Source organism: Nyctibius grandis, chromosome 23 (genome assembly GCF_013368605.1).
Source record: "Nyctibius grandis isolate bNycGra1 chromosome 23, bNycGra1.pri, whole genome shotgun sequence".
Lineage (NCBI taxonomy): Eukaryota > Metazoa > Chordata > Aves > Nyctibiiformes > Nyctibiidae > Nyctibius > Nyctibius grandis.
Genome location: NC_090680.1, coordinates 581847 through 607765, shown reverse-complemented (window position 1 = coordinate 607765; position 25919 = coordinate 581847). Strand labels below are relative to the sequence as shown.

General features: G+C 45.5%; 2 protein-coding genes across 8 annotated transcripts in view; both read right to left on the bottom strand.

Annotated features, from left to right (window-relative positions):
- Positions 1–1571, bottom strand: part of USF3 (upstream transcription factor family member 3) — a 29039-nt gene extending 27468 nt beyond the window's left edge. For 5 of the 6 annotated variants that reach the window (XR_011049673.1, XR_011049671.1, XR_011049674.1 and 2 more), the window contains exon 1: positions 1474–1571. Coding sequence is in view for 1 of the 6 variants with exons in the window: in XM_068417441.1 (XP_068273542.1) it covers positions 1474–1521 (48 nt within the window). In the remaining 5 variants the exon portion in view is untranslated. The remainder of the gene's footprint in view (positions 1–1473) is intronic. The other variant, XR_011049676.1, reaches the window with a different exon arrangement.
- Positions 1572–4073: 2502 nt separating this feature from the next.
- On the bottom strand, positions 4074–25803 carry NAA50 (N-alpha-acetyltransferase 50, NatE catalytic subunit). Of its 2 annotated transcripts, none has more exons than XM_068417437.1 (5): positions 25611–25803; positions 12058–12194; positions 11463–11582; positions 10439–10505; positions 4074–7969 (listed from the first exon to the last, which is right to left on the bottom strand). In XM_068417437.1, the coding sequence occupies exons 1-5, from the start codon at positions 25616–25618 to the stop codon at positions 7789–7791; spliced, it is 513 nt and encodes a 170-aa protein (XP_068273538.1). In that variant the 5' UTR covers positions 25619–25803; the 3' UTR covers positions 4074–7788. The 2 variants fall into 2 exon arrangements, with proteins under 2 accessions (XP_068273538.1, XP_068273539.1); XM_068417438.1 differs by having other exon boundaries at positions 12058–12191.
- Between the last annotated feature and the right edge of the window lie 116 nt (positions 25804–25919).

Sequence of the window (25919 nt, the reverse complement as noted above, 5' to 3'; positions counted from 1 at the left end):
ATGTGTGATTTTCTATGTACTATGGCCAGTGACTCAACACATCACTATTCCCTTCTCCCGACTTCCACCTTTTCCCTACAAACTTCCCTGGACCAACGGCATCATGTACTACAGCTGTACTCAGCCATGTGCACGCTGGTGGGCTCGGGTCACCAGTGCTGTCACAAGGAGCTGGATTCCAGGCGTCCTGCCCTTACTGTGAGCAATAATTGTGACCTTCTGTCATTTGGCACGTGTTGATTTCCATGAAACTAAGGACTTCAGTCTCTTTAAGACCTCTGTTCCTGGCAAATCGGATTGAAATTGGCCAGAGCGCTAGAATTACTAGGTGGAGAAGGAATAGACAGAGCGCATCCCTAAGCCTTCCTTCCTTAGGAGACCAAGCTGAAAACACACCCAGCAGGAAAAGTCAGTTTCCAGGGAGCGAACGCTAACTAAAAAAGCTGAACTTTTACACTGTACGCTGCAGCTGACTAACTTCCAGGCTGAGGTGTCACACAACGGGAGCACACAGAGGCGATGCCCAGCGCACCCTCTCTCCCTGCGCCGAACGGACGTTACGGGTTGAGAAACGGAGCCCGGGTTTTGCTCTCCCCGAAGAGAACTTTCTGAACCGCGATTTACGGTTAATTGTCTCAGAGCAGCAAGAATTCAAAGCGGTCACAACACCCCGCTCTCCAAACCCCAGGTTCCGCCATCGTTCCGCTTTCCCCGAATACCGGCACCGGCACCCCGAGACCTCACCCGCCCGGGGCAGGGGGGTGCCCACCCCTCCCCACCCCTCCCCACCTCCACGCAACTTCTGCGGAGCACAAGCCCGGCCGCCACCCCCGCGGAGGAGCCTGCGGGAGCACCCGAGGGGCGGCAAGCAGCCGCACCACAAAGGGCCGCCCGCACTCTCCAGCCGCCTCCCCGCAGGGGGGGGGGGGCAGGGCTGCACCGGCCCTCCCCGAGCCGTGCCCGAGACCCCGCGGCCGGGCCGGGCCGGGCGCACCTGGGGCACACCGAGCGCGGCGGGCAGACAAAGGGGCGCCGGCCGCCCCCACGGCGGTGCCGCCACCGGCGCCCCGGGGCGAGAAGCGGCTCCCGGCCCGGCCCGGCGCCCCGTGCTCCCCCCGGGGAAGCGAGGAGGCCCGAGGCGGCTCCTGGGGTGCCGGGGGGGGGAGGATGAGGGGAGGGCCCGTGGCCCCGCGCGCGCCGCCGTCGCCACGGCGACAGGGCCGAAGCCCCGCGCGCGGGGGGGCGCCCTTTGCCAACCGCCTCCTCACGGCAATGGTCGCCGCGGGGGACGGGAGGCCCGTGGTCACCGGCGGCCACCGGCAGCCCCGGCCCGCGGCCCCGGCGCCGCTACCGCGGCCGCTCCCCGTCCCGCCCCTCCTCCTCCTCCTCCTCCTCCCACCGCCCCCCCGCTGACCAGGCTCCGCTCCGAGCGCAGGCAGCGGGCCCACCCCCGCGGCAGCGCCCGGCACTCACCGGCGGGCTGGGCGGGCTGGTGGGCGGCAGCCCCACCGCGGGGACCATCCTCCGAGCGGACACCCCGTGTCAGCGCGCCGCCGCTGCCGCCACGCCAATCCCCTCCCGCGCAGCCCACCCTGCTGCTCACACGCGCGGCCCAGAGCAGCCAATCGGAGCGCACGGGTTGAGCCCTGGAGGCCAATCAAGAAGGGCAGGACGGGGAAGGCGGTGCTCGCCGCAACTGGGCGGGGCGGAGGCGGCGCGGGCCAATCGCCACCAAAAACATTGGCGGAGCGGCCCAATCAAAGGGCAGAGAGGTTGAGACTGGCGTGAGAACCGTCAACAAGTTACGGTGGCCGAAACAGGAACTGCCGCAGACCGGCACCTCAGCCGACCAATGAGAAGAGCGGAAAGGAGTGCACGGGAGAGGCGGGCGGAGACTCTTAAAGGGGAAGCGGCCGCGCTGGTGCTCCCTGTGCCGTTACCGGAGCGCCGGCTTAAACCGCCTCCTCGCCGGCCGGTTGGGGGCCGCCCGCCAGCCCCCGCCTCGGGGTCCCCCTCGCTCGTTCCTACCCCGCGGCCGCAGCCTGACTCGCCCTTTGAAGGGCCGCGGGTGCCGGGTCAGCTCCGGGCGGCTTAATAAACCCCGGTGATGGAACAGCGCACGGGGCCCTCAGAGCTGGCAGGTAAAAAACAAATTACAATTTTATTTTCTAGATGTGAAATCTTTTTCTGTCAGAAGAGCGGCGCGACTGAAACCTGCGGGTTTTGTTTTGTTTTTTTGTTTTGTTTTTTTTTTTTTTTATTTAAAAAAAAGGCAGCTGGCTAAAGCTTTTCCCAATCATAAATAGCCCAAATCATACGATTCCAAATCATAAAGAGCCCAACCAACCTCTGTGACTGTTATTTCTTTGCTCTTACAGATTCATTAACAGAATCAGTTGTTTCAATACAAGCTTTATGACACACTGTGCTTATTATTTAGTTCCAGGGATTAAGACCCTTTGTCCACCTTCCTCACAAATTAAACCAGAGCGTAAGAAAAGTGGTGTTTCTTCTGCTAAATGAGGGACTCTGAATCATTAACAACTCCCCACTACCTCAGCCTGTACTTACCGCTAACACCTCTCTCATTCAATTACTCCTCATACGAAGGCAGCTTCGTGTTTCCAGCCTCAACTGTCGCCTTCCACCGATGTTCTGTCTCCAACAGTTATTTTCTGGAACTCCTCTCAAATGTATTGTACAAGTGCAAACTGTATTTTACATCATACCTCTGCTCACCTGTAGCTGATACTGGAGTTGCAAGTATAGATCCTGGCTTTGTAACTGTTCTTTAAATGTATCCTCTTAGTAACAAAAAAAGCAAACTGTTACAACTAAGGGATAATAGCACACCAGAAGTTATTACAAGGAACCCGTAAATACCCAAGTTTTGAATAGTGAGGGGAATGGAACTGCCTGTAGAACCAACAAAGCTTTGGGAAAGGGCAAGACACGATCAGGGGTATCAGCTAGGTTCCCTCTAAAGGAGCAACTGAATGGTGTAAAACTGCACACGCTGTTAGAGAGGTGACTGGGATGAGGGTGGAGAAGGAAAGAAACATGACAGAGACCCCTAAAATCCAAGTGGTTTGGGGAACAGCTGCAGCAGTTTAAGTACAGCAAAAGTTTTCCAGCTTCTGCAGCTGCTGGTGAGGCCAGAGCGATGAAGGTTGCACTCCTGGTAGCAGTTCGTCTCCAGCTGTGCCTTCCAGGCCCTCCAGCAGAGGTCAGGAAAGACAGCTGGTAGCAGCAGCTCAAGACCACAGTCAAGTTTCAGAGCCTGAGCTTTGCTTTTGCACGCTGTCCTAACGAATGTGGTGACTCCATCTACTGATGAAGCAGTTTCCAGAGGAACTTACATAAGCAGATAGAATATTTGTATGAATAGAATATAGAATATGCTATGGAATATTTGGGGTAACATCCCTTCCTCCCCCTCACCCCTGAAACTGTACCACCGTGCAACTTTGTCACTTCATAAATAGCACTTCAAAGCAGGAGAGCAGCAGAAAGAAACTACAGACAAAAAATTACTTTAACAGAAGGGACTGGAATAGTTAAGAAGAGAGACGAGTCTTACTTAAATATCTTTCTGAGAAAAGTCAGTATTGAAGAGTGCTCGCTGCATCTTAAGACCAATTACTTTTACAGCTATGGACTATATTTTTTCAAGGATTGTTGTCAAGATTTGCAATAGCTATCAATTAATTTGAATACTTTAAAATATTTAACCTATAAAGCCCAAAACACAGAGTTCTTGATGCCTGGTCTGTTTGTTTCATGACTGCTCACTGCTTGATGCAAAAATATTCCAGGACACTGCCTCTTCCTTTCCTCCCCCCTACCCCACAAGACAGAGGATTTCTGAGAAAAGGCTCATAACTTCAGGGAAAACAAACAAACAAACCTCACTCTCCTCAGCTGTCTGACACTCATGGCATTCATCACAGCAGCCCAACTCACAATTCATGTTAGAAATCTTCAGAGTTAACTGTTTATGAAGCATCTGAGGAATATTGTATATCTGATTTCAGAGGGAAACAGCTGGACTGCAAAAAACCGCACGTGACAAGTTGTAAATGACATAACTCAAATAGTGCACGTTTATTCTGAACGGTATTTCTAAAGAGTTTGAGAAAAACAAAAACATGCTCCTGATGTACAACAAGGGCAATGATATAGATTAAAAATGGACCATCTTATTGTAAAGAATTTTCTCCCCCTGCAACTTAATTTGTAACATTGAGAATGCATCTGTAAACTGCATACAGCAAACCTTTGACTAAATCTTAACTCAAGAGACCAGGGGTGGTCTTAGCCAAATTAATCAGGAAGCAGTTGCAGATTCAAAAGAAACATCCAAGTCAGCAAACACTTTACAGAACACAGACTTTGTGCATAGCAGCTGACCCTGGATTACAACATGGGGGAGAATAAAACAATTTGGGGATCAGATTTGTACTAGACACAGGGCACCATCAAGAATTAAAGAAATATCACATAAGTTTGTTTCAATTGTAACAATACGTCATATTTAGTTGGCAGGTTTAACCATTAACCACATCACGTAAACTCAGCCAGTTTCTGTATACACAAAATAAAATCTCTCCCTTCCCCCTCCCAAAAATGAGGGATACCTCTCCTGGATGATTCTTCTTCCCCTGTACCATGGTTTCCTCTAGTAGGAGTCTTTTTGCAGATATCTTCATACTTCAACTGATGTACGACAAAACCAGTTGCAGAGATTCAGGAATAACTCATAAATACACAGTTTACACTCTAGAGCTGTTAGTCACGTACATTTTTCTTTCTAGATCTTCATCCAGAACAGAAAGTGCTGGTGGTTTTTTTTTTTTTCCACTGAAACTCCCAACTTTTTAAACATTTAGTATTTCATTAGCTGTTATTTTCAAGCTAAAAGGAGGTCCTGCTGCAGCAACAAACCAAGTAACTGAAGTTCTCTGCAGTAAGCCCATACTTCACACAATTTCAGTGTCTCTGGGTAGCAGTACTAAGATACAGCATTCTCCTCCCACATTCAACACAGCTGAAATAGTAATAAAATACAACTGTTTGTCATCCAGAACTACTGACCTTCACTCACCCTTATCCATGTACAGGGAACACAGCTTTCTATGAGATTTAGATTAAACCTTGTATTCAAGATTCAACAACTGTTCTCCATGATTAAGAGTCTGGGAAAAGGAGTCTTAGATTTGTGGTTACTCTTTCACCTCCTACAAAACATTTTATCAGAAGTTACAATGAGGCAGGTTTGCTATGGAATAGGAGCTTTAAGAATTGTTTTCAGGGATACATTCATAGAATGATGGCAGCCCAAAGCAAAAAGAGACAGAAACAAAGGTTAATCCAAGTAAGTTCAGACATCAGACTTTTAAACCTGAAGGAAAACTGTCTGTGAAACACACCAATTTGTGGAAGCCTACAACAGGAAATCCTAAGAGTTCATATCCCCACACCCATCTACCCAACCCAAACACTTACCACTTAGTTCTAGAAGAATGAAGAGCACTTTGCTTGGCACCAGAGGCAGCTATGGTCTGAGTTACAGCTGTGCTGCACAAACATCCTCAAATGTAATACTCTTTCTCTCCCTCCACATACTTCTCATGGTTTGGTCTACAGATGGCCAGGGAAACTATGTTGGCATATGACAAGCTAATTGTGCTTCAATACATCCCCCCTTCTAGAAAGATGCTGGAACTGCCAACATAACCAGTGCAAGCAGGTCCTAGCAGTACTAAAAATAAGCTTTTGTCAAAACTAGGCTGCCTCTGGCCAAGGAAACCGTTTGCATCTTTCTAGCCAGAGTCTGCCACTGAGTGTTGCAAACACAGGTGCTCAGGCCATGCAGAAGGGCTTTTGTTGTTACAGATCTGCCCATCCCCAAGACTCAGTTAGTGCAAACCTAGCAAATAGAGTAGCTGTTTTCCAGCCAAGATGCACTCCAACAAACACTACACACTTCTGGGAAAGGAGTCATTCTGGAGCAGCTCGTATAGTTCACCCCTCAGGTACCAAAGACCACACAATGTGCAATGAGGGGTGCCATCCCTTGCCTCACCACCCGTCTTGAAATCCTTGGTTCCCAAGTCACCCTCGAATGACTGGACACCACCTCCCAACCAGATGTACGCTGCAATGCGCACTAGAGGTTGGAGGCTTTCAAAGCGGATGAATTCAAGATGTGGATTTAAACTTTAAAAAACAAACAGGAAAGGAATGCAGTTCAGTATCTACATGGGGGATGGGGCAGGTTGGTGTTGTCTCAGCTCAGTGCACTTTCCCAGGTGCTTGGAGAAGAGTCCAAGCTTAAGTTGGTATTTGTATTAACATACATAAAATCACTGGCAACAGTGCATAGAAAGGAGCACTGATATTCACGCAAACAAAGCATGAAAGGATGCAAAGCAGAGCTTAGCAGAGTTTACTGTAGCTTTGAGGTTACAGTCCTAGGAAGAAGCCAGTCAGCCTATTTTCCAAACCCATAAAATGCTCTAATATATGCCACTTTCTCCGGTGCTCCATGAATACCCTCTCACGAGAGGAGAACTGCATTATAACCACTGAAGAGGGGAAAAGGGGAAAAGAATCTTCAAAGAAGCAAACTGTGCAGTTCTTAACCACCTCCTCCCAAAGAAGCACGTAAACACAGCAAGCCAAGCCAGTCCCAAGCAACCCAGGAGACCCCTGCAAAGCTACGTGATTAGGGTCAGATTTGCATTTGCCTTCTCAGCCTTGCAGCCTGGTTTCCTCAACCCTTGCCTCATCTCAGATTTGTCACCACAGATTTAGTAGCTGTAACAATTTATCTGGAGACGGGTGTGCCTTATGTGATCAAAGCTGTGAGGGTGGTTACAGTCACTTTTCCCATCCCAACAACACAGATGAAACTAACTCCCAATGAGCCCTACAGCATTTCACCCATTTTAAAAGCAAGGGTCTTGCCTCAGGATTCATGTTTTCACAAGGCTACTCTTGCCAACACCAGATCTAGCTCTTACTCTGGCAGAAGTCTGCTGGGAGTTGGGTAAATAAGAAAAACCAAAGACCACTCTAAACCCTCCTCTCGGTCAGTTAAGAAGTATAGCACCAGCTTGGGTGAGGAGTATTTAAAAAAAGCATTCAAAAAGATCAGCTCAGGCAAAGTGAAAAGGTCTGGTAAAGTAGCTCGCCCTTCTCAGCAAAAGAGGGGGGAAAAAGCCATACTCAAAAATATCGGGAAGAACTAAACGTACTTTCTTGAGGCAGGGGAATTAAGAGGAAGAATGGGAAGTACTGAAGTAACATTCAAAGGTTGGGGGGGAGTAAAGTACCCTGTAGGTTATAAAAAACACAATAATAGGAGTCAAAGGACAAGATATTGCTTTTTCCTTTTTCCCCCCATTGGATTTACATTCTGCTTACTGAAAGAGATAATTCTGAAGGAAACTTGTCATCAGGATAACCTGCTCAAGCCCTCCACACCTCAAACTTAAGAGATCTGCACATCTTTTCCCACCCCAAAAAAAAAAAAAAACAAAACCAAGAAAAACCCCAAACCAAACAAAAACCCAGAAAGGAGAGCTCAAAAGAAAAACCAACCCCAAACATGACTGGACAATCCTTGGAAGAAGCATTACATTTTGTTGGAGAGAGGTCAAGAAAAAAAATTAAGAGGATGAAGGGGTGGAGTAAAAAAAAAAAAAGAAAAGAAAAAAATCAAGAGGCCTCTCTTTCCTTATTTGGCGACAAGCAAGTGCAAGAAATTGTTCGTTGGGGGTTTGTTCAGTTGTCGGTCTTTTGCACATCTGCGTTCTGGCCAAGACAAGGGGCTTTGAGGTTTTTCTGCAGCACGTGAGCATCTGCGGGCTCTATCCTCTTGTAGTAGTTCTTCTTCGTCTCAATGATCTCAAAGCCAAACTTTCTGTAGAAGTCAATTGCGGACTCATTGCTGATCTGGACGTGCCTGGGGCAGAAAGGATAGAGAGAAAGGTATCAGAACTGGCTGCGGTACAGTATTCTGCCTCCACACTCAGAACGGTCAAAGACAAGACAAGAAAAGGAGCTGTCTGGATAGAGACAGGAACAATGGTGTAAGTTCAGGACTGGAAATTTTGGTCTTCCCAAATCAATCCTGAGCTAACACACAGCTCCTGCATGGCCTGTGGCAATCCTTCTGAGAAGCAGCAAATGTTTCCCCTCAGTAAAGCTCTTGTAAGGAACACAAATAGCAGAGAGACTCTGAAACATTACTAGCTCAGTAATTTCAATTTTTCTTAATCTGGAAGTTACAGATATTTTGTAGAAATATATAACAAAATTTCACTGTAGAGCCAATTTTAACTTCCTGTAGTGACACTTGTCAGATGACCAAAACAGTTGTCTGAGTGATGACCCCTACACGCTGCAACACAAAAGTGGCAATAGTGTTTGATACGATTTCAACTCCTTGCTCACTTCTAACTACCCCTCTCTCCTCACAAAAAGCTACGGCAGCACAAAGCAGCCCTATGGACTTACAAAGTCCCTTTCCCCCTTTATCTATCTCCCCCAGAGTTTTACAGATCTTGCTAGCATATTGCAAGAGTTTCAAGGCCTCCAAAACAAACAGCCATCAGTGCTTCATTCTAAGCGACTAGGACTTTTATTTGCACAAGGTTTATAAAAAAAAAAAAATGTTTGGCTCAACAAACAGCATTCATTAAACACTCCCAAAATTCAGTGGACGCTGCACAAGCTCATAAATCACTCTGTCATGACAACATGCTGCATAACCATAGAACTGAAGCAACAGCAGAGCAAAACAAAAGATCTTCATGTTAAGCCAAATAAACCCCAAATAGTTAAAAGGGAACTTCATAATAATGACAAATTTAGGCATAGCTACCAAATTGGGTGCTAAGATGCGTAATATGTTCAGATAGAAGATGCACAAGCAACAGACATGGTAACAAAATCAATGGGCCACTAAAAGAACTTTGTTATGCCCAGACTTGGGGGGCTATTTATTGTCATCCCAGAATCCTACTCTGGGAAGTAGAAAAAAGGATTATGAAGGATTTGGGTTTTGCATTAAAACCAGCAAACAGTTCCTTCACTGTGCGCACCGTAAAATGCAAAAGCAAAAAGGAAAGACTGTGCCAACTAGCAGGCGTCTGAGAGTTCATTCGTTACCACTTCTTCTGAGGCAGGAGAGCAGGAACACAAGCCAAATGCAGCTTTACATAGACTCCTCTTTAACACACCTGTTCCTCTTACAGAGATGGCACAAGGCTACAACAGTAAAGGGCTTGGAAGACTTTGCACCTCCTTGGCAGAAGTGGACTAAGCTTGAGGAGAAAGTCCCTCCATTTACAGTGGTATCAGTGTATGAAACACTCCTCACCAAGCATCTTCAACCATCCTGGCAAGAGTTCAGGGTGCAGTTCTGTGGCAGCAGAAGCCCATCCAAGCTGTACCTGCTGTGGGACTCTCCGTGCACCGTGCTTGTACTGGTGAAGTAGTGCAGGCAGTAACGGACAAGGAAGAAGCTGGCTCAGAGAAGTGGTCTGGCCAAAAACTGCATCAGCTCACTTGGTATTCACACAGACACCAACGCACAGGAAGGAGCAGAAGTGTGCAGCCAGCAGCGAAGGGGAAGCAAAGCTTTGGCATCTATAGGTTTCATGCTCTATTTCCATGGGAATCTCTTAGGATGGCAGTGCTCCTTGAAGCAGCCCTGTCCTCTGCCCCGGTGCCTGTTCTCATGTCTGCATCATGCCAAGTGCTTATGCAGACATGCACTTGATTTAAAAAAAAAACAAACAAACACGCAACCCCCCCAAAAAACACACTAAAACAAAAAACAACAGCCAGAAACAAAAATCTAAACCAGCTTCCCCAGCTGGGTCAGGTCATTGACCTAGTTTACTGTGTTGCTGCACAAACAGCTGATCTGGCACAGTGCAAAAATGGGAATAAGCAGTTGGGCCTTGCTAACGAATGTGAACCTAGAGCGCCTGCAAGCACCTCTGATCTGATGTTCTAACCCACACAGAACTGTCATAAAAGACACACAGCAAATGCATCAAAACTGCATGCAAGACTCGCGGTATTTTCCATTCTGAGGATGACACTGTAGGGTAAAAAAAATTCTTTCCCATTTTTTTTTTTTTAGTCATACAGTGTAATTCTGCTATAGAACATCATTTTGTAACTAAACTGCTTTCAAATTCAGCAAATTTGCTGAAGCCCTTCTAAAGCAAGGAAGCTTTTGGTTTTCTCAGCATCACACAAGCCCAGAGTATGACCCCTAGTTTTCTTGCTAGTACTTACAAGATGTCCCATGACCCCACTGAAATACATACTAAAAATGCTCTTGGATCTCCCTCTCTTTTCTCCCATATGTGCCCCTATCATCTCTCAAAAACCGCATGAGTGTAACTCATTTACTTACAGATAGATGTTGTCAAAAGTGCCGTCTTTTTCACAGATGTTTAACACATGATTCAACATTTTAGTTCCTGCCAAAAGGTAAAGAGATACTTAAGAAAACCAGAAGTGTACGATCAAGTCTGTACTTAGCTAAGGGCCTTCTTGAGGAGAGGCAGGTTAACTGTAGGTAGGCTACAATGACAGAGATTGTGAGAACTAGGAAAGGCAAATAAAACATGATGTATAAGTATTTCTTTATCTTTCTGACTGCTCACAAAATTTAATTCATTGTTGCTTTGGAAGAAAAAACCCCATCAGCCCAGAAGCATACGTATAAAGCAGCTTATTTAAATACTAGCCTCAAGGTCTCAAACTCACCTCAAAATATGGTCAAAACAATGCATAAAGCAGTGAGAGCATTGGTAAGTTTTTCTAATAAAGACCTAGTAAAATAATTTAAAATAAAGTTATCTTTCCATTCCAGTTTGTCAAAGCAAACAAGTTACTGTAAGGTCTTGTTTAATCTGGCCTACGGATTTGCAACATGGAGAAAAGAATTAAATGCAGTGTAGACAGAAAGCAGGTGCTCCCCCTGCGCAGCAATAATCAGTAGTGATAAAGACAAAATAAATACAAAAAACCCCTACACTTAGAAAAGTGACGAGATAACCCAACGCAGGAACATTGTGTTCTACTTATACATGACTTGCATGCTGGCTGCATACCTCTAAAATTATTTCATATGTCCGTACATCAATTTTCACATCTATAGAAGCAGAGTATTTACATCACAGTATGATAATGTGATTAAGATTAAAATTATTTGAAATCCTGAATTAGAAAGTTCTACAAAAAGTCCATTTCTGAAAGGCAGGGAAAAAAAAAAAAGCACATCATAAATCATACTCTTTCCCCAAAGTCCCTTCCAAAGAAATCAGTGGTCTAAAAGTGCACTACACCTTGGTTAAAAATCTGGAAGAGCATTTAGAAGGCTGCACAGCAGTTTGGTTTCTTTGATGACTTGTACAAAAGAAGATCCTCCTTACCTATTCCTAGCCGTCGGTAGGGTGCCAGGCATCCGAGTGTCATGATGTACAGTCTCTTCTGATTCTGGGAGTGATCCACCCTACAGCACACCGCTCCCACTGCGATATCGTTGAAATAGGCTGCCAGGGAGGGAAACAAAGTGGTACCAGTCACAAGCCTCAAGCTGTACATACAGCTCCTTCATTGACACTCTGTATCTTCCTTCCTTCCCTCTTGCTGATTCTCCCCACCCAGATAAAATATCATACATTGTGGCTTAACACCTGGAGTGAAGTTACCACTGGTGCTCTGGCACAGTGGTTGGCTTATTACAGTTCAAACCAGCTAGCAATGACATCACGAGGTAAGCTGGCAGCACACGTATCCCAAGTTTTCTGCTGTAACAGAGAACATGCCTATTCCCAGTAAAATGGAATCTATTTAGAACACAAACCCTCCCAGGTTGGGCCTGTGGCTTTTTGAGGTTCCCCAATAGTTATTTTTCATTATGTAGAACAACAAAATAGAAGGATCTGTTATTCGAAACCACTATGGATAGCAATGATGAGCACTTCTGCCACCATAGCCCACAATTACTGGCAAGAACATCTGTACCTAATTTGGCTAGCTCGCCAACCTCCAGTACATCCTTGTAGAACTTGTCATTGTAGCTGACAGGAAAAATGACCTGGTTTAGCCTCTTCAGCTGCTTAATGTTGTGTGGCGTCACATCTCCCAGCTCGATCCGGCTACTGGAACAAATCAAAACATGCTTAACATCTGACACACTGCAAAATTTCTAAGGACACTAAAAATGAATTATTTTATTTATGCTGAGAGAACCGTTGTCCTATCTAATAATCAGTTCAATATATATTTGAACTGCAATGTTCAACCCATACAATTGAGTCTTCTCTTGGTGGCTGATTTAACTCCCAAACCCAATTTCAGCTGGTACTATACACTCAGAAGTTTCTCAGCCCACACTTAACACTGACATAGCCCAGTATATGTGTGGTTTTATTAGGTGGGAGACAGGAGAATGGAAATCTCTGTAGGAGTATTAGCTTTAACTTTATCCCATTAATTTCTCCACTGATCATCAAGAACATGGCGGGGGGGGGGGGGGCGGAGAAGAAAAAGATGGGAGGGACAGGTGGCTAGATCATCACTGAAGTCATTCTTCCTGCTGACTGAGAGCAGAATCACAACCTTAAAATACCAGTACTGCACTGAATTATGCTGAAAAGAAACAGACCAAGCTTCCCTCTTTTGTAAGACTAAATTCCTGACAGAAACACTACATATACAGAAGCAAATTAAAAAAAAAACCCAAACAAAATATGATCTGAGGTGTTCATATTCCCCGAGCCAATTTCTTGGGTGCAGGTAGACAGTTTTAATGAGGATTACAAGAATGAAAAATTAAAAAACCAAGATAATAAAAATGTTTTCCCAAACGGCCACCAGAATACGTAGGCAGGTACAAAGCCAATGCACGTCAAGTTAGAAACACACATAATACTAGGTTCATCTCAGCCTTATTTTACCAAATACATACAGGCAATTAGATTGTTTTGTGCCCAAACATTGGTAAAGACACTGTTTGCCTTTTTTACAAAAAAGTCAAATTCTGTTTTCAAAAAGGCAGCTAAGATCCTTGTACACCAGGCTTCAAAGTTCACTCTAGTAACGTGCAGTAGCTACTTTCCATCCCCAATGCCTCTTGTGCCTAGGCAGCTTGTTGTTTTCAAATAGGTTGATGCCTAGGACACAACAGCCCAGATTAATTTACATAAGACAGTGAAACAAAGAATAGATAACACCACCAGCTTTTTTATTCAAGAACTGTACCAAGCAATACAGAGTATAATCTATTTTTGCCTTATTAACTGACCTTGATTATACATCAAAAACCCTTAAACGATTAGTAGTCCAGATATCACATCAGTTTTAGCTGTTGTTACCAATGATGGGTGATAAATATACAATGCTTTCTAAGCATTGTACTGCAGCCTGCAAAACTATCAGAAAAAAAATACATGAATGGAGCCTTTAACGTTTACTTCAAGAAGCATAACTTGCCCTCACACCCACTTTCTCCTTTTCTTTTACAGCAAAGAATGCAGTCTTCAGTTCTGCAAAGATACCAAGGATCACCGCTGCCCACGCTCTGGTATGACACAGATCAGACAATCTCCCTGGTGAGCCCTACAGAAGTTAAACAGTTTGTAAGTAGGGCCTACCTTTTAGAGAACCATCTAGCATTAACTAATTGACTATTAATGATTTTGTCATTCTCCATCAGATTAATATATTCCAGTTACTACTTAGAATTAAAGGATGGCATTTACATACTGAACTTTGCTGACTCCAAAGCCTAACCTTTTGTCACCCATTTGCCAAGAAGATTAAAAAGCCCCCTCGTGTCAAGCATCTCATGCCAGTATGTGTGCTTGCAAATTGTTCCAGGCAGCTCTTCATCTATCTTCCCCGTACCGCACTGAACATGTCCATCTTTTTCCTGCCTCACTGCAAGGGCAATTACTAAGCCTTGAATCCTTGTAGTTTGCCCCTGAGTTCGGCCCGATTGTACAGCAATCTCTTGAGACATCTCATTAGAACTGGAGAGTATGTTCTCCAACAGTGATCTCAAGAATGACAGAAGAAGCAACAGTCTCCATATTCTTGCATCTCATCCATGTCAAGATACCCAGGCATACTACAAGCAACAGCAACGGGACATATTTCTGAAGTTTCTAGCTATAAACCACTATATTGTGCTGAAATAGTCTGCAGTATCTCTTTCCTGTGACTCCTACTGCCACCAGCCCTTTATTTCACAGCCTTTTCCATCTTCTAGATTATTTTTGCTCTTAAGATTCCTTTCTTCATGTACCACCACTTGTGCAAGCCCCTTTGATAATTATATTCCAACACAAAGTAAGTACTGAGCTAGTAAGGATAATCTCCTCACATCACAGAAGTACTCGCAGCCTCTTTTGCTGCAGTCTGCGTCAGAGTGAAACCCAAAGGCAGCCGGTCTCAACTGTCGAGTCAGATCAGGTTAGCTGCAGAGTAGCAGGTCAGTAAGGGAAGAGAGAAACCTCACATTCACACTCAGTCCCTTGAAAGCCCAGACTTCTTGTCCAAAAGATTTAACAGCATATTAACCTTGGTGGTACTTTTTTTTTTTATCAGTAGATCCAAGCTTCAGTAGATCAGTAATGCCAGCATGAACTCTTAGGATGAACTGACAGCAAGGTTGTTCTAGAGCAAGTCCCTCTTTATACTTGAGCAAAAATCTCTGATACAGACTATTATTAGGTAGCGTGTTTTCTAATACTACTGTAAAATTAATTAGTTACTAATGAAGCAAGAAATCAGGCATTAAAAGACAGCTACTATGGAATATTTCTGACGACAGTGCAAGGGGACAAAGATATATTGTCAGGGGCAGCCAGGACAAGATGGCTGGGAAAGGGACCACGGCCAGAAGACACACCTTCACCAAGAAAGTTTCAGACAGGGAATAAATAACTAAGTGCAGAAGCAGAGTCTAAGGCTGCTCATAGCTGCTGAGCCAAGACATCACCTCCGAGGCTGGCATCAGGCCAGAGAAACAAGTTCCAGTAGTAGGTGGCTAAAAGGTGCTGCTGACAGATCTCCTAGAGCCCTTGGGCCCCCCCCCTATCTCTCACCACTTGCCCCATTCATTGCTGCCTCCTGCCATCTCATTCTGCCTGCCTCCCGTGCTCTGTCACGAGCTGTTTCCTTGTTGCTCGAGAGTTGCACGAGGGCCAGTAATTCATCCTGGAGAATAATACGAAAAAAGTTTGAGAAACACTGCAGGAAGCATAAATCAATATGCTAAATGTGTCTTTTTAAACAGTATGTACTCAAACCATAAATTACGTTAATGTATAGCACTAGCTGATTAAATCAGCACCACATCTATTACACACAAAAACATTTAACAAGTAAACTAAATGAGGACATGGAAAGGAAGATCCACATCACGAGTTCATCACTTTGCCCAAGGACAGCGCAGCAAAAGTGCCACCAGGGCCTCGAGTGAACACACGGGAAAGCTGGCACTGCTGCCGAAAGCAGCAGCCTTGCTGTCCCGGAGGCACACTCCTTTCCATCCTCTTGCTGGCACAAACATTTGTGCAACAATGTGGTGAACCAACCACAATTAAAACTAACCTAGCCAAAAAAAGAAAAGATTAGTTTTAACCCACATCAGTCCCCTGCTTGGGTTCACCACAAGTGTCTTCTGCCAGTATAAAGAAGAGAAAAACATTGCCAGAGGCAGAACCGGTGGGTTGAGCAGAAGTGCCAGCCTACCCCAGTTCAAACTGGAAGTACTGTGCAAGCGGAGCACAGGGATCATTCAGCAACTAGATGATTACTGAACACCATGCATCTTGAACCTAAGGATTTAAAACTACCTCAGCCTCAAAAGATCCAAGACAAAGCACTTGTAACAAAGGACACAAAATGGTCACTCCTTTCTTTTCATTGGAGTAATGCAAATAGCTTTGGGGTTTTTTTTTGTTTTGGTTGGTCCGTTTTTTAATAGCTACTCACAAGTAGACCTGCTTCTTCACGTCACCTCTCAGCCAAATCAGTAACATAAGTTTACTGTATCAGCTACGGTCTGCTTAGGCCAGTCCTGTGTATTCCAGCTCAGTATAGGCTGTACCAGAAATTGCAAAGAAAAAAATTAAATCATGAGTTCAAATTAGCATATGAGAGCACATAAAGATATGTAAAGAGCCTGAAGCGCCCGGAAGGAACATGCCCTTCCTTAACAGATTATTTTATTGTTATTCCAATAATATTCCTAAGAAGATACACACTTATTCCTGGCATCCTACATCTCAAATAGCACTCCACGGAGCATGCAACAGTCAGCTGTACCCACCTTAGCTGTCAAGCTTCTGGACCAAGTCAGCTACCCCATCCCATACAACTGTTTTAAATAGGGAGGAATGAGGGACCGCTGGCTCATCACGTCAGGCCTCTAGGCCTCTTATTACTACAGTGCTCTACAAATCCATACCCTTTCCTAGATGGAATACCAGCCCTCTGAAGCCACTTAAGCATCTCTGATTGCAAGGCTGTTCCCAAGCTCCCATTATTCTCATAGTTAGGCTTTCTTCCGATTTCCATTCTAAATGTACTAAAGTTCTACCCACAAGCTGTCTCTCGTTGCTCATTAGCTTCAGTAGTTGATGGGTACCAATACACCGTATCCCACAAGTGTTTTCAGAGAGCTACCATGACCTCTTTATACTTTCCTTCTTGTAACTAAAGCCAAGCTCCTGGCCTCCTCCTTTAAGACTGGCTCTTAATTCCTACTATCGTCATACTAGCTCTTCTTTCCATTCCTTCAGATTAAAGTTAATTTTCCTTAAACATGGCTAACCAAAACTGCTTACAGCACCCCAAATACTTACTATTGCCTTGTACAATGGCAGTAAGTTTTTCCCATCTCTACCAGAAGCATTTTCCTGACATATCCTAGGACTATGTTTGCATTGCTCACAACTGCAACATACCGTGACTCAGTTACTGAGGAAAAACACACATTGAAACTTCACTAGTGAAGGGAACTGGTTTCTGGTGCGTAAGGCAACGTAAGAACGTAAGCGAGGAGTGATCCACGAGATCCCAGTATAAGTGGGACTTTAGTGAGGTGACATGCAGCAGTTACCAAAACTGGATGTGTGCCCAGAACATCAGCATTAACGCTCCTGCTCTTGCGTGCCAGTGCCCTAAGATCCTTCAAGCACTTGCTAGAAAAAACCTCACACTTTTTGTATGACCAAATGCAATCCTATTAGTCCTACTGCAGCTGCATTCCTCTATCTGCACCCTACTACAGGGCTGTGATTCAAACACTGTTTTTCCTATGATGTCTTAAATTCAGACTGGAAGTAACACAGGCTAAATGAGACATTAGCGTTTGCTTATGCTAAGGCTGCCTTTTGCCCCTCGACGTATACCGAGGGAGAACTGCTCTACAGAATGATAGCTCAAAACAAAGCCAGTTTCCAGAGTTACTGTTCAAGAGGAGACACAAATTCAGTTCCAGGGAATAGCAAGTGCTGAACACTAGTTTAGAATCAACATCAGGGAGAAAAAGGGGGAATTCCAAGTTTCTTAATGCTGTAAGAATCTCAGTCTCATTCAACTTTAAATAGTGCAAGTCTCTCCCAGAGGGATGTGCCTGCCTGAAACAGATCTCAGTGTAACTGATAGCTGGGCTCAGGCTCACTGAAGGCATCTGGAGTGCTAAATTTAGCAGAGCTGTATCTGCAGCTCACAAAACTCACTGAGGTATCCTCAAACAGTCAGGAGAGGGAGCACAGGCGAGAAAAGGGCCCTAACAAATTAGAGGACTTCAGAGAAGGTTTGTCACCCGCTAAGTGGCCAACTAGCTCTACTGCTTCTACTTTGGCTTCCAAGTCAAAGCAGGAGTCTAGACAGGATAATCCACTCATAAAATAAAACCAAACCAGAGCTATGACAGCTGTAACCTGAAGGGTGTGGCTTTACTCAGATTCAACTCCAAAGCCAGAAGAGTCTCTCTAGTGTTTCGGGGTTGGTTTTCTGTTTTGTTTTGTTTTTTGTTGTTTGTTTTTTTTTAAAAAAAAAAAACCTAAACAAAGAACAGATGAGCTGTCTTGCTAGGCACACAAGTTAGTCTGGTTCTTGTGGGCAAACTGGTATGTTTTCAATTATCTAGAATATCTGTGGTCTGTAAATCTACTCTGCTTCACCTGTCAGAAAACCAGAAGGGTAAGTACAAGCCCAACATGCAAAAAGTCTTACCAATTTGCTTCTGAGCCCCCCGATCTTCTTTAGCCCACTTACTACTGAAAACACTTATTGGCGTGACACCTGATAGCCTGCTGCAAGTTACCCCCAGCTGTGTGCTGGATTGAAGAAGGGCGCAGCGATGTACAGAAGGAAGCCAAGCAATTTTAGAATCAGAATTAGCAGGAGACTTCACTCAAGACTTGTGATTCAAATGGATCTCGGTGTGAATAGGTTTTACTAGCATGTGTCATAATTCCCCACGACAGACTTCAGACCCTCCTTGTCTCTCTTCTTTATAACTAAAAAATACAAAGCGCATTACAGTCCAGGTTTCTTCATTATATTCAGGTAATTCCCTCTGCTTCAACCTAGAAGACCTGATCATTGTACAAAAGACTGGCTGGTCTTCACATGCAAGAAGGAAAGTTATGCTATAATAGCCTCAGAGTTTTCCCAGCTGAAAGCTGTTCTTTGAGACTTGTACTAGACCTCAAACCTAGACTCAACTCTGACCTCAAAAAAAGACAACCCTAAAGCTAAAGCAGCAGTACAACCATGAAGCATCTCAGCTGTCTGATTATGCAAGTGCAAGGGGGAGACAGTGAGGTGATTTCAACAAGTGTCAAATAAAAATAAACTTTCCCAAGAAAATTAAAAGCTATCTTGTTCTGCAGCTGGATACAAAGAGCAGGAATCACCAGGCCCAGGTGACAGGATTTTCAAACTTGAAAATATCAGAATAGTTGGTCTGGAACACAAAAGCAGCCATACATACATCACTTTGCTGCTTCAGAGCACCTCACGAGGTAAAGGCTTAGATATCATATCTGCCTATCTCAGGTGCATCAAAGTCAGGTGAAAGAGGAAACAACCTGCCTGCGATCACACAGCAGATCTAGAGCTGCCAGAGATCCCAAGTCTCCGTTGCTCGTCTAACCACTTTTCCTTATTAGTCAAGTAAGCTCACAAGAACGTTCAGATTTTGAACCATGATTGCAAAGCAGAAGTACTTCACTAGTTTGAAACAACTTAGCTCAAAATGAGTTTTGTGCCTCCATTACCAATACGCTGAGACACCTTATAAGTTACGACCCCTTTCCATACCCTCAGTGTCCCTGGATATAACAATTATAGCCCTTACCTGCCTCCCAGGAGATTACAAACCTTCACTAATTAATGTTCATGAAGCACCTGATGATCCTCAGGTGAGAATAGAGGCTTACCTTCAAATTCAAAATAGAAGTGATGCTGGGTTCACAAAGTGCCTTATTTACATAAATCTATATAGCTCAAAGGCACTTCTTACACTTGTATTAGGTAACAAACTATAGAACTGACATATCAGGAGAAAGGCATTAATCTGCTTCACACAAACTATTTCTATAAGTCACTGAAACACCTTTCTTTACAAATGCCTGTGTCCTTTAGATCAAAGAAAAAATGACAGGTCACTATGAGTCTCCTGCCTATACTTCAGTTTTCAGTCCCAGGGTTGGTGGTTTTTTGAGGTGTTCAAATCATGCATTACATAAAGAACACACCATGAAAAATTAACAGAACGTGCTATCAGTTTTATGCACCTACCTTCAAATACTTCTAAGGCAACAATCATTGCAAGCACCTCACTCATCAAGCACAAAAAGCTGTTTTCCCCCCCTTTCCTTTTCCCAGATTTGAATAAGAATTAATTGTTCTCAAATGAAAATTAGGGCTAAAGAGCTACTCATTAAAAACCAAACAAATCTCCTTTAATTGCCATTGTCAACCTAATTTGTGATCTTTACTGACAAGGAATTCCAAGTGCCACGTACAGAAAACTCTCACAAGCCTTCAATTACTGCCCTGGGTCTCACTCCGTACTCTAAAGAGAAGATAAATACAATCGTCAGATGGTGGAAATAGTAAATTTTTTTGGGGATCAAGATTCTTGTCTGCTAAGGGCCAAAAATCACATGGCGCCTGGAAAAGAATGAGGAGAGGGAGAAGGAAGGCCAAGTGAGCTCAGGAAGCACTTCATGCATCAAGATCTTACCATGCAGCATGGTATTTTCAATCCATTTTTTAAAAAATTACTCTGCCCCCAGGAATATTCAAATATGTTAATCTTAGTCACCTAGTGACAGCGTTGTGGAAATGGTTTTGGCTCTATTTTCTATAAAGCCTCGTTTCATTTCCTTCCCATAATGAAGTAATTCAGTATGCTTTGACACAAACACAGTTACCCCATTTCAATGCTGTGCTTCTCCGCTCTCAGGTCTTCAAGTCCAAGAGTCTCCAAACAACCAGCAATTCTTCTATGCATAGACTGCTTCTCTCTCCCCACACCACCCCCCTGCTTCCTCACCTCAAACCTCCCTCCTGACAAACTTTTGCTGCTGTAAAGCTCCCATATAGGTCACTTTTCCCCTTTCCTTCTTTCAGCAGGGAGCAGAAAGTAATCCTGACATTGCCTGCCTCACTTAGAGCAGAAGGGATGCAAGGAGGTACTGCGCTTCTCTCTTATCAATGCCCAAACAAATATAAAGATCCGACTTCTGTCCTTTCCTCCTCCTCCTCCGGGTAAAAATATCTAGCGCCTTCTCAGATTATTGGTCTGAACACTTCTAATGCTTGCCAAATGGGCAGGCTCTTCAAGTTCTGAATCATTTCCACTTGGATAAAAGTATTTTTCTGGCTCTACCATCACCCATTATTCCCCATTTTAGAAGAGATTTTATGTGACAAAGGAGGATGCATCATTTCTCCTGTCCTCAGGAGACGGCAGCAGTCTGTGGCATTTGGTGATGAACTAAAGATACTGCATTTTTCACAGAAGAAATGTCCCAACCTAGCTAGCCAATCTATATACTAACAAGCCACATATACATGTAAAAAGAACTGAATGGTCAAACACCACTCAAAACCCAAGACTGGGTTCTAAAGTGCTTCAATAAAATGGCTACAACCCCTATGGTACCTTCCTATCCGCCCAGTCCTTCCCACTTCATGGAATGTCTTAATCCGGTTATGGAATTAAACTGGACGTGGTAAGAATTATAAATCAGGTTAAAGGACCTATAATAAACGGCAGTTTTAATAAACAAATTTAGAAGATATTAAGCCATTTGTAAGCATGCATATAGGCAAGCTCTAAATTTACCATCCATGAAATTAAATGCAGGAAGTATAGCTCACACCTTGACATTTCTAGGTTCAGAAAAATCCTAAAACCAAACAGTGATTTTCAAGCTCAATTACCTCTTTTGTCCCACCTCCAGTGCATATGACAATTCAGCAGTTTTTTCATAAACCTGGAACTTCCTCCCATATACGTTAAGCTTAGCACTGTGCCTTGCGAAGGGAAACAAGTCAACAGTTCTGCACAAACTCTGTAACACGAATCCAGAAGAGGAGAGAAAAAACCTCCCTGTTCTCGTGAGAAACACACACAGCTTCAGGACCTTGAAGGGCTTGCTTTGTGAGTCCGGGCAAAACAAGCAGAGATATCAGAGCTTACCCATAACGACTCACTGTACTTTAAAAGCACTATTGTTATTTTTCTGCTATGTTCAGTACTCCCCAGCTGTGATTCCTCTTCTCCAAAGCAGCTAGAACAGCCCTAGCCTGCTAAGCCTCTGGGTTATGAAGTTCTCTGCAGCAACAGCTACCTGTTGTGTAGCATCTAGTCTGAAGGGCTCTTCCTCAGCGCGCCAGGACCCTTGGGAACTACAAAGCGTAAGACTTAACTGCAAACACGTAAAAGCTTAGGGGCAGTCTCCTAGAAGTGTCTTACACAGAAGTAGTGCACGTTTTTTTTCCAAGACAACAGTATAACACACAGCACTCTGTGACAACAGGGACAACAGGAGACAGCAATCAGCAAATGCTCAAGAATAGGAAAGCAAACAAAATCTTGCATTCAAAAACCAGTAGCATAACAACGGCAATGAAAACACAAAAACACTGAGCAACAAGTGAATCAAGGCAGTGAAAGCAGTAAAGTGCAGGGAGTATTATTTACATCTGCTCTACAAAAACAGGCAAATTACTACAGACAGTAGAACTCGAGTCCCTCCCACTGGTATTTTTCCTTGTGTGAATCCAGTTCTAAAATAGATTTTCAAATTCCAGAACTAACAATAACAACATTTAGGAATACAAGAAATGAAAAAAGAAACTGATCTCTAGAGAATCATGAATCCACTAACAGAACAGTGAATTACCTCAGTTTTTCAACTGATGTTTAAGAAAAAAAGGGAAACTTAATGAGTCCCTAAACTATTAAAATCATTCAGAAGATGTGGATAGAGTGAACATAAAGCCAAGTATCACAAGAGCAGGTGGGAGGTAATAGCAATTACCAGTTCAAAAGCTGGTGTTTAACTCATCAAATAAGAGAAAACCCACAAAATTTTAAGCAGCTCAGAAAGTAAAAAAATCTTTCACTTTCTCTGACACTAGAGGTCCTCTGTAAAAGCAGTCACCTAATCTCAAATACCCCGATGACAGAGACACTACAACCCCCCATGCATTATTAATCCACTGCTATGTGCTGTTTTGAATTCAGAGAGCTGAGGGCTGCAAGCAATGCACGTTGACTATACAATGTCTTAGATCCAAAATTTCAAAACATCAGTGAACTCCCTAGTTTCTTTTTTAATTCTTTCTCTGCCAAAGCAGACTGTTCATAATTACAGCTGATGTTACGGGTCTTAGTGCTCCCAAAATTATCTCTGCACTTAGTGGTTTGGGTTACTATGCAACGCGTACACTCCCAGCAGAAGTTCTCAGATGGAGCGAGTTTGTTCAAAAGAACTGATCCACAATGTTGGATTCAATACTGAAGACAGATCGGATCCCTTCAAACACCACATTAGTTTCTGTACGTTGGGAGTTGAAGCTTTAGATCCCTTTTTGGGCCTATCTTCTGGCAGTACTTGGTTTTTAGGGATCTTCTCTGATCTTTGTAGCTTGACAAACAATTTGGTTTTGTTCCAGAGTACCCCTATGTAATTTAGTATATTCCTTCCGAAATCTTTGTCTAGTCCTTTGATTCTCTCATTGCATTTAAATTAGGTTATTTTTCAATTTGAGTTCTGTCAGCCTATTTGCCTCAATCTAAATTTTTAGATAACACCTGGATTCAATATGAAGATTTTTGATTGTGCACAAGAACTTGCTGCGTGGTGCTAACAGTGTTTTGATAAGACAGGAATACGCTGCTCTTCAAAAAGGTGAAGGAGTACCAGAAAAGCGGAAATATGCAAGTACAGAATCCAAATTTCTGAAGTTGAATCAGTGACAGAGCTGCCTATAAGTGAAAGTAAAGTAAAAGAAATAAAGTTTGGTGCTCTGGAAGCAGAAGAGGGGTGTGTGTTTTTTTCTCCCTAGCTTTTGATTTATTTTTTTTTAAAAAAGAAGTTAGAAAAAGTAAAAAGCTCCCCGAAATAAGAACTCCTGAGCAGCGCAAACAAAGCCGGGGCTCAGCCCCTCGGGGAGCACCGCAGCATGGTGGGCAGCTCAGGCTGCGACTTGCTAGGAGACCTCCATGGCTCTGGCCTGGCAACACCTGGGCCGCTCTGCACATCATGCCCCCAGGCCCCAACAACCCTGTCCCTCAACTCATGACTGACATACAGCCAGAGCGTGGCTCAGCTGGAGAAAACAGCAAAGCAGTCAACAGAGGAGAAAAGGAAACCCAGTTTCGCAGGAGCGCTGTTGAACAGCAGCCACATCAACTGCCACTTCATCTTGGCTGATCAGCGCTGTCACCCTCCTCGCAAACTCTGTCATCCTCATTCTAAGGTGACTAAGAGGCAGGGTGCCCTGTTTCACGTGGGGTGGTGCAGGCGAATACAGGATTGCCCGATATCCCAAACACACCTATTTAATGTCAGCTGAGAGCCAGTTCATTTGCAATCATCGCTGAACCTCTTTCTACCAGTACCTGCCAGCCCCTCACGATGTCTGAGGCTGCTCACATGCTGTAACAAACAGTTACATATCTGTTATCAAGCAGTCTTGTCCTGTGACCTCACCCCAACTGCTAACAACCTAAACCCCTTACCATTTCTCAGCAAAAGCTTAAGTGCTTCCACTCACCCTGCCTTAAGCTGCCAAACTGGAATAATAATACCCAGCATTGCATAACACCCGTTTCAAGGGAACGGGTTTAATGTTCCTTTGAGAAACAGCTTAGGAAAACTTCCTTTATGTATATGAAGAAACTGCGGCACAGAGAGGAAGACTCATGTTTCGTGGAGCATGGGTGACGCTGAAATCAATAAACATTAGGTGATTTAACCAACATTGAAAAACCTGTCCCAAAGTGACCCATGCAAGGTCAGGCAGGTCATCTGCCGCCAGAGCAGAACTGTGACTCTAAAGGTCTCCGGTCTCCTGTTCAAACACCGCACCTCTCTGCCTCCACCGAGCAGGAAATCAAGTGTTTCAGCCACCCACATCTGAAATCTCAAGGTTTTGAAGAGCCACTGAGAAGCGAAGCCAGGCCCAAAGCAGTGCGCTACAGAAATCAGACACAAAACCCAGCTCGTTTTCATCCACCCATGTTGTACAGCCTCCACGTAGAGAAACACTTCAAGACTTAAACCAACAACAGTGCTAAGAAGATGTTACAAACAATAGCGCTGCAAAACCACTCGTCCGAGGCCAGCAGCTTTTCCGCACAGACCCAACAGCGCTTCTTCGCTATCGCCAGGCGAGTACGACAGACCAGCGCGACAGGCGAGCCCGCGTCCCCTCAGCTGGCTGCCGTCTCCGTTCGTTTTGCAACCAGACAGAGCCCACAAGCCGAAATCACCCAGGCACACGCAGAGCCGCTGCGTCCCCCCGGCTCAGCAGGACACGGCTGAGCACGGACAGTTTTTGCTCCGGCACCGGAATAAATTTTACGGCGAGGGGGGCTCCTGCGCGGAGCTCCTGCTCAGCTGAACGGGCACCACCGTGCAGCGAAGAGACCGCCGGCTTTGAGCCCCGAAAGCGGCTCCCTTGACACCAGCCCCCCCCGGCGCTCACCGCGGCCCCTCTCCCAGAGGACGGGAGAAACGCACCGAACACCCCCCCCAACCCCGCCCCAGCCCCGAGGCGGCGGCAGCGGGGGTGGCAGCGGCACCGCTCGGCCCCCTCCGCCTCCCGCCGAGGCGCGGCGCCTCCCGCCCGCCCCGCGCTCAGCCCCGCCGCGCCTGGGCCGCACCGCCCGGGCCAGGCCCACCCCGCTCCTCTCCCCGCGCCGCGAGCCAGGCGGCGCGGCCGAGGCGGGCCCGAGCGGGCGCCACCCCCCTGTCACGGCCGGGCCCGGCCGGGCCGGGCCCCGCGGGGCGCGCCGGGCCCGCACTCACCCCTTCATGGTGCGGCCGCGGCCCGGCCTGCACCGGTGTCCGCGCTGGCTGCGTGCAGGACCCGGCGGTGTGGCTCCGGCCTCCCCCTCCTCGGCCCGGGCAGCGCGGGCGGCTCAGCCTCCTGCTCCCGCGCCCGCTCCACATGGGCCTCCGCCCGCCCGCCCGTCTGCCGCCCCGCCCACGTGACCCCTCACCTCACGCCGCGCGCGCCCCCGCCCGCCGCCGCGCCGGCATGACCCCTCACCCCGCCTCCCGCCGCCTTCCCGCCCCCGCCGCGCACGCGCCGCGCACGCCCCTGGCCTCGCGGGA

What these genes read in the sequence shown, in the direction of transcription:
- NAA50 (XM_068417437.1), bottom strand. An exon ending in TGGCGAGCTAGCCAAATTAG is followed by an intron (nt 11,583 to 12,057) that starts GTACAGATGTTC and finishes CCTCCCTGGCAG; the next exon opens with CCTATTTCAACGATATCGCA. An exon ending in ACTTTTGACAACATCTATCT is followed by an intron (nt 7,970 to 10,438) that starts GTAAGTAAATGA and finishes TTTCTGCCCCAG; the next exon opens with GCACGTCCAGATCAGCAATG.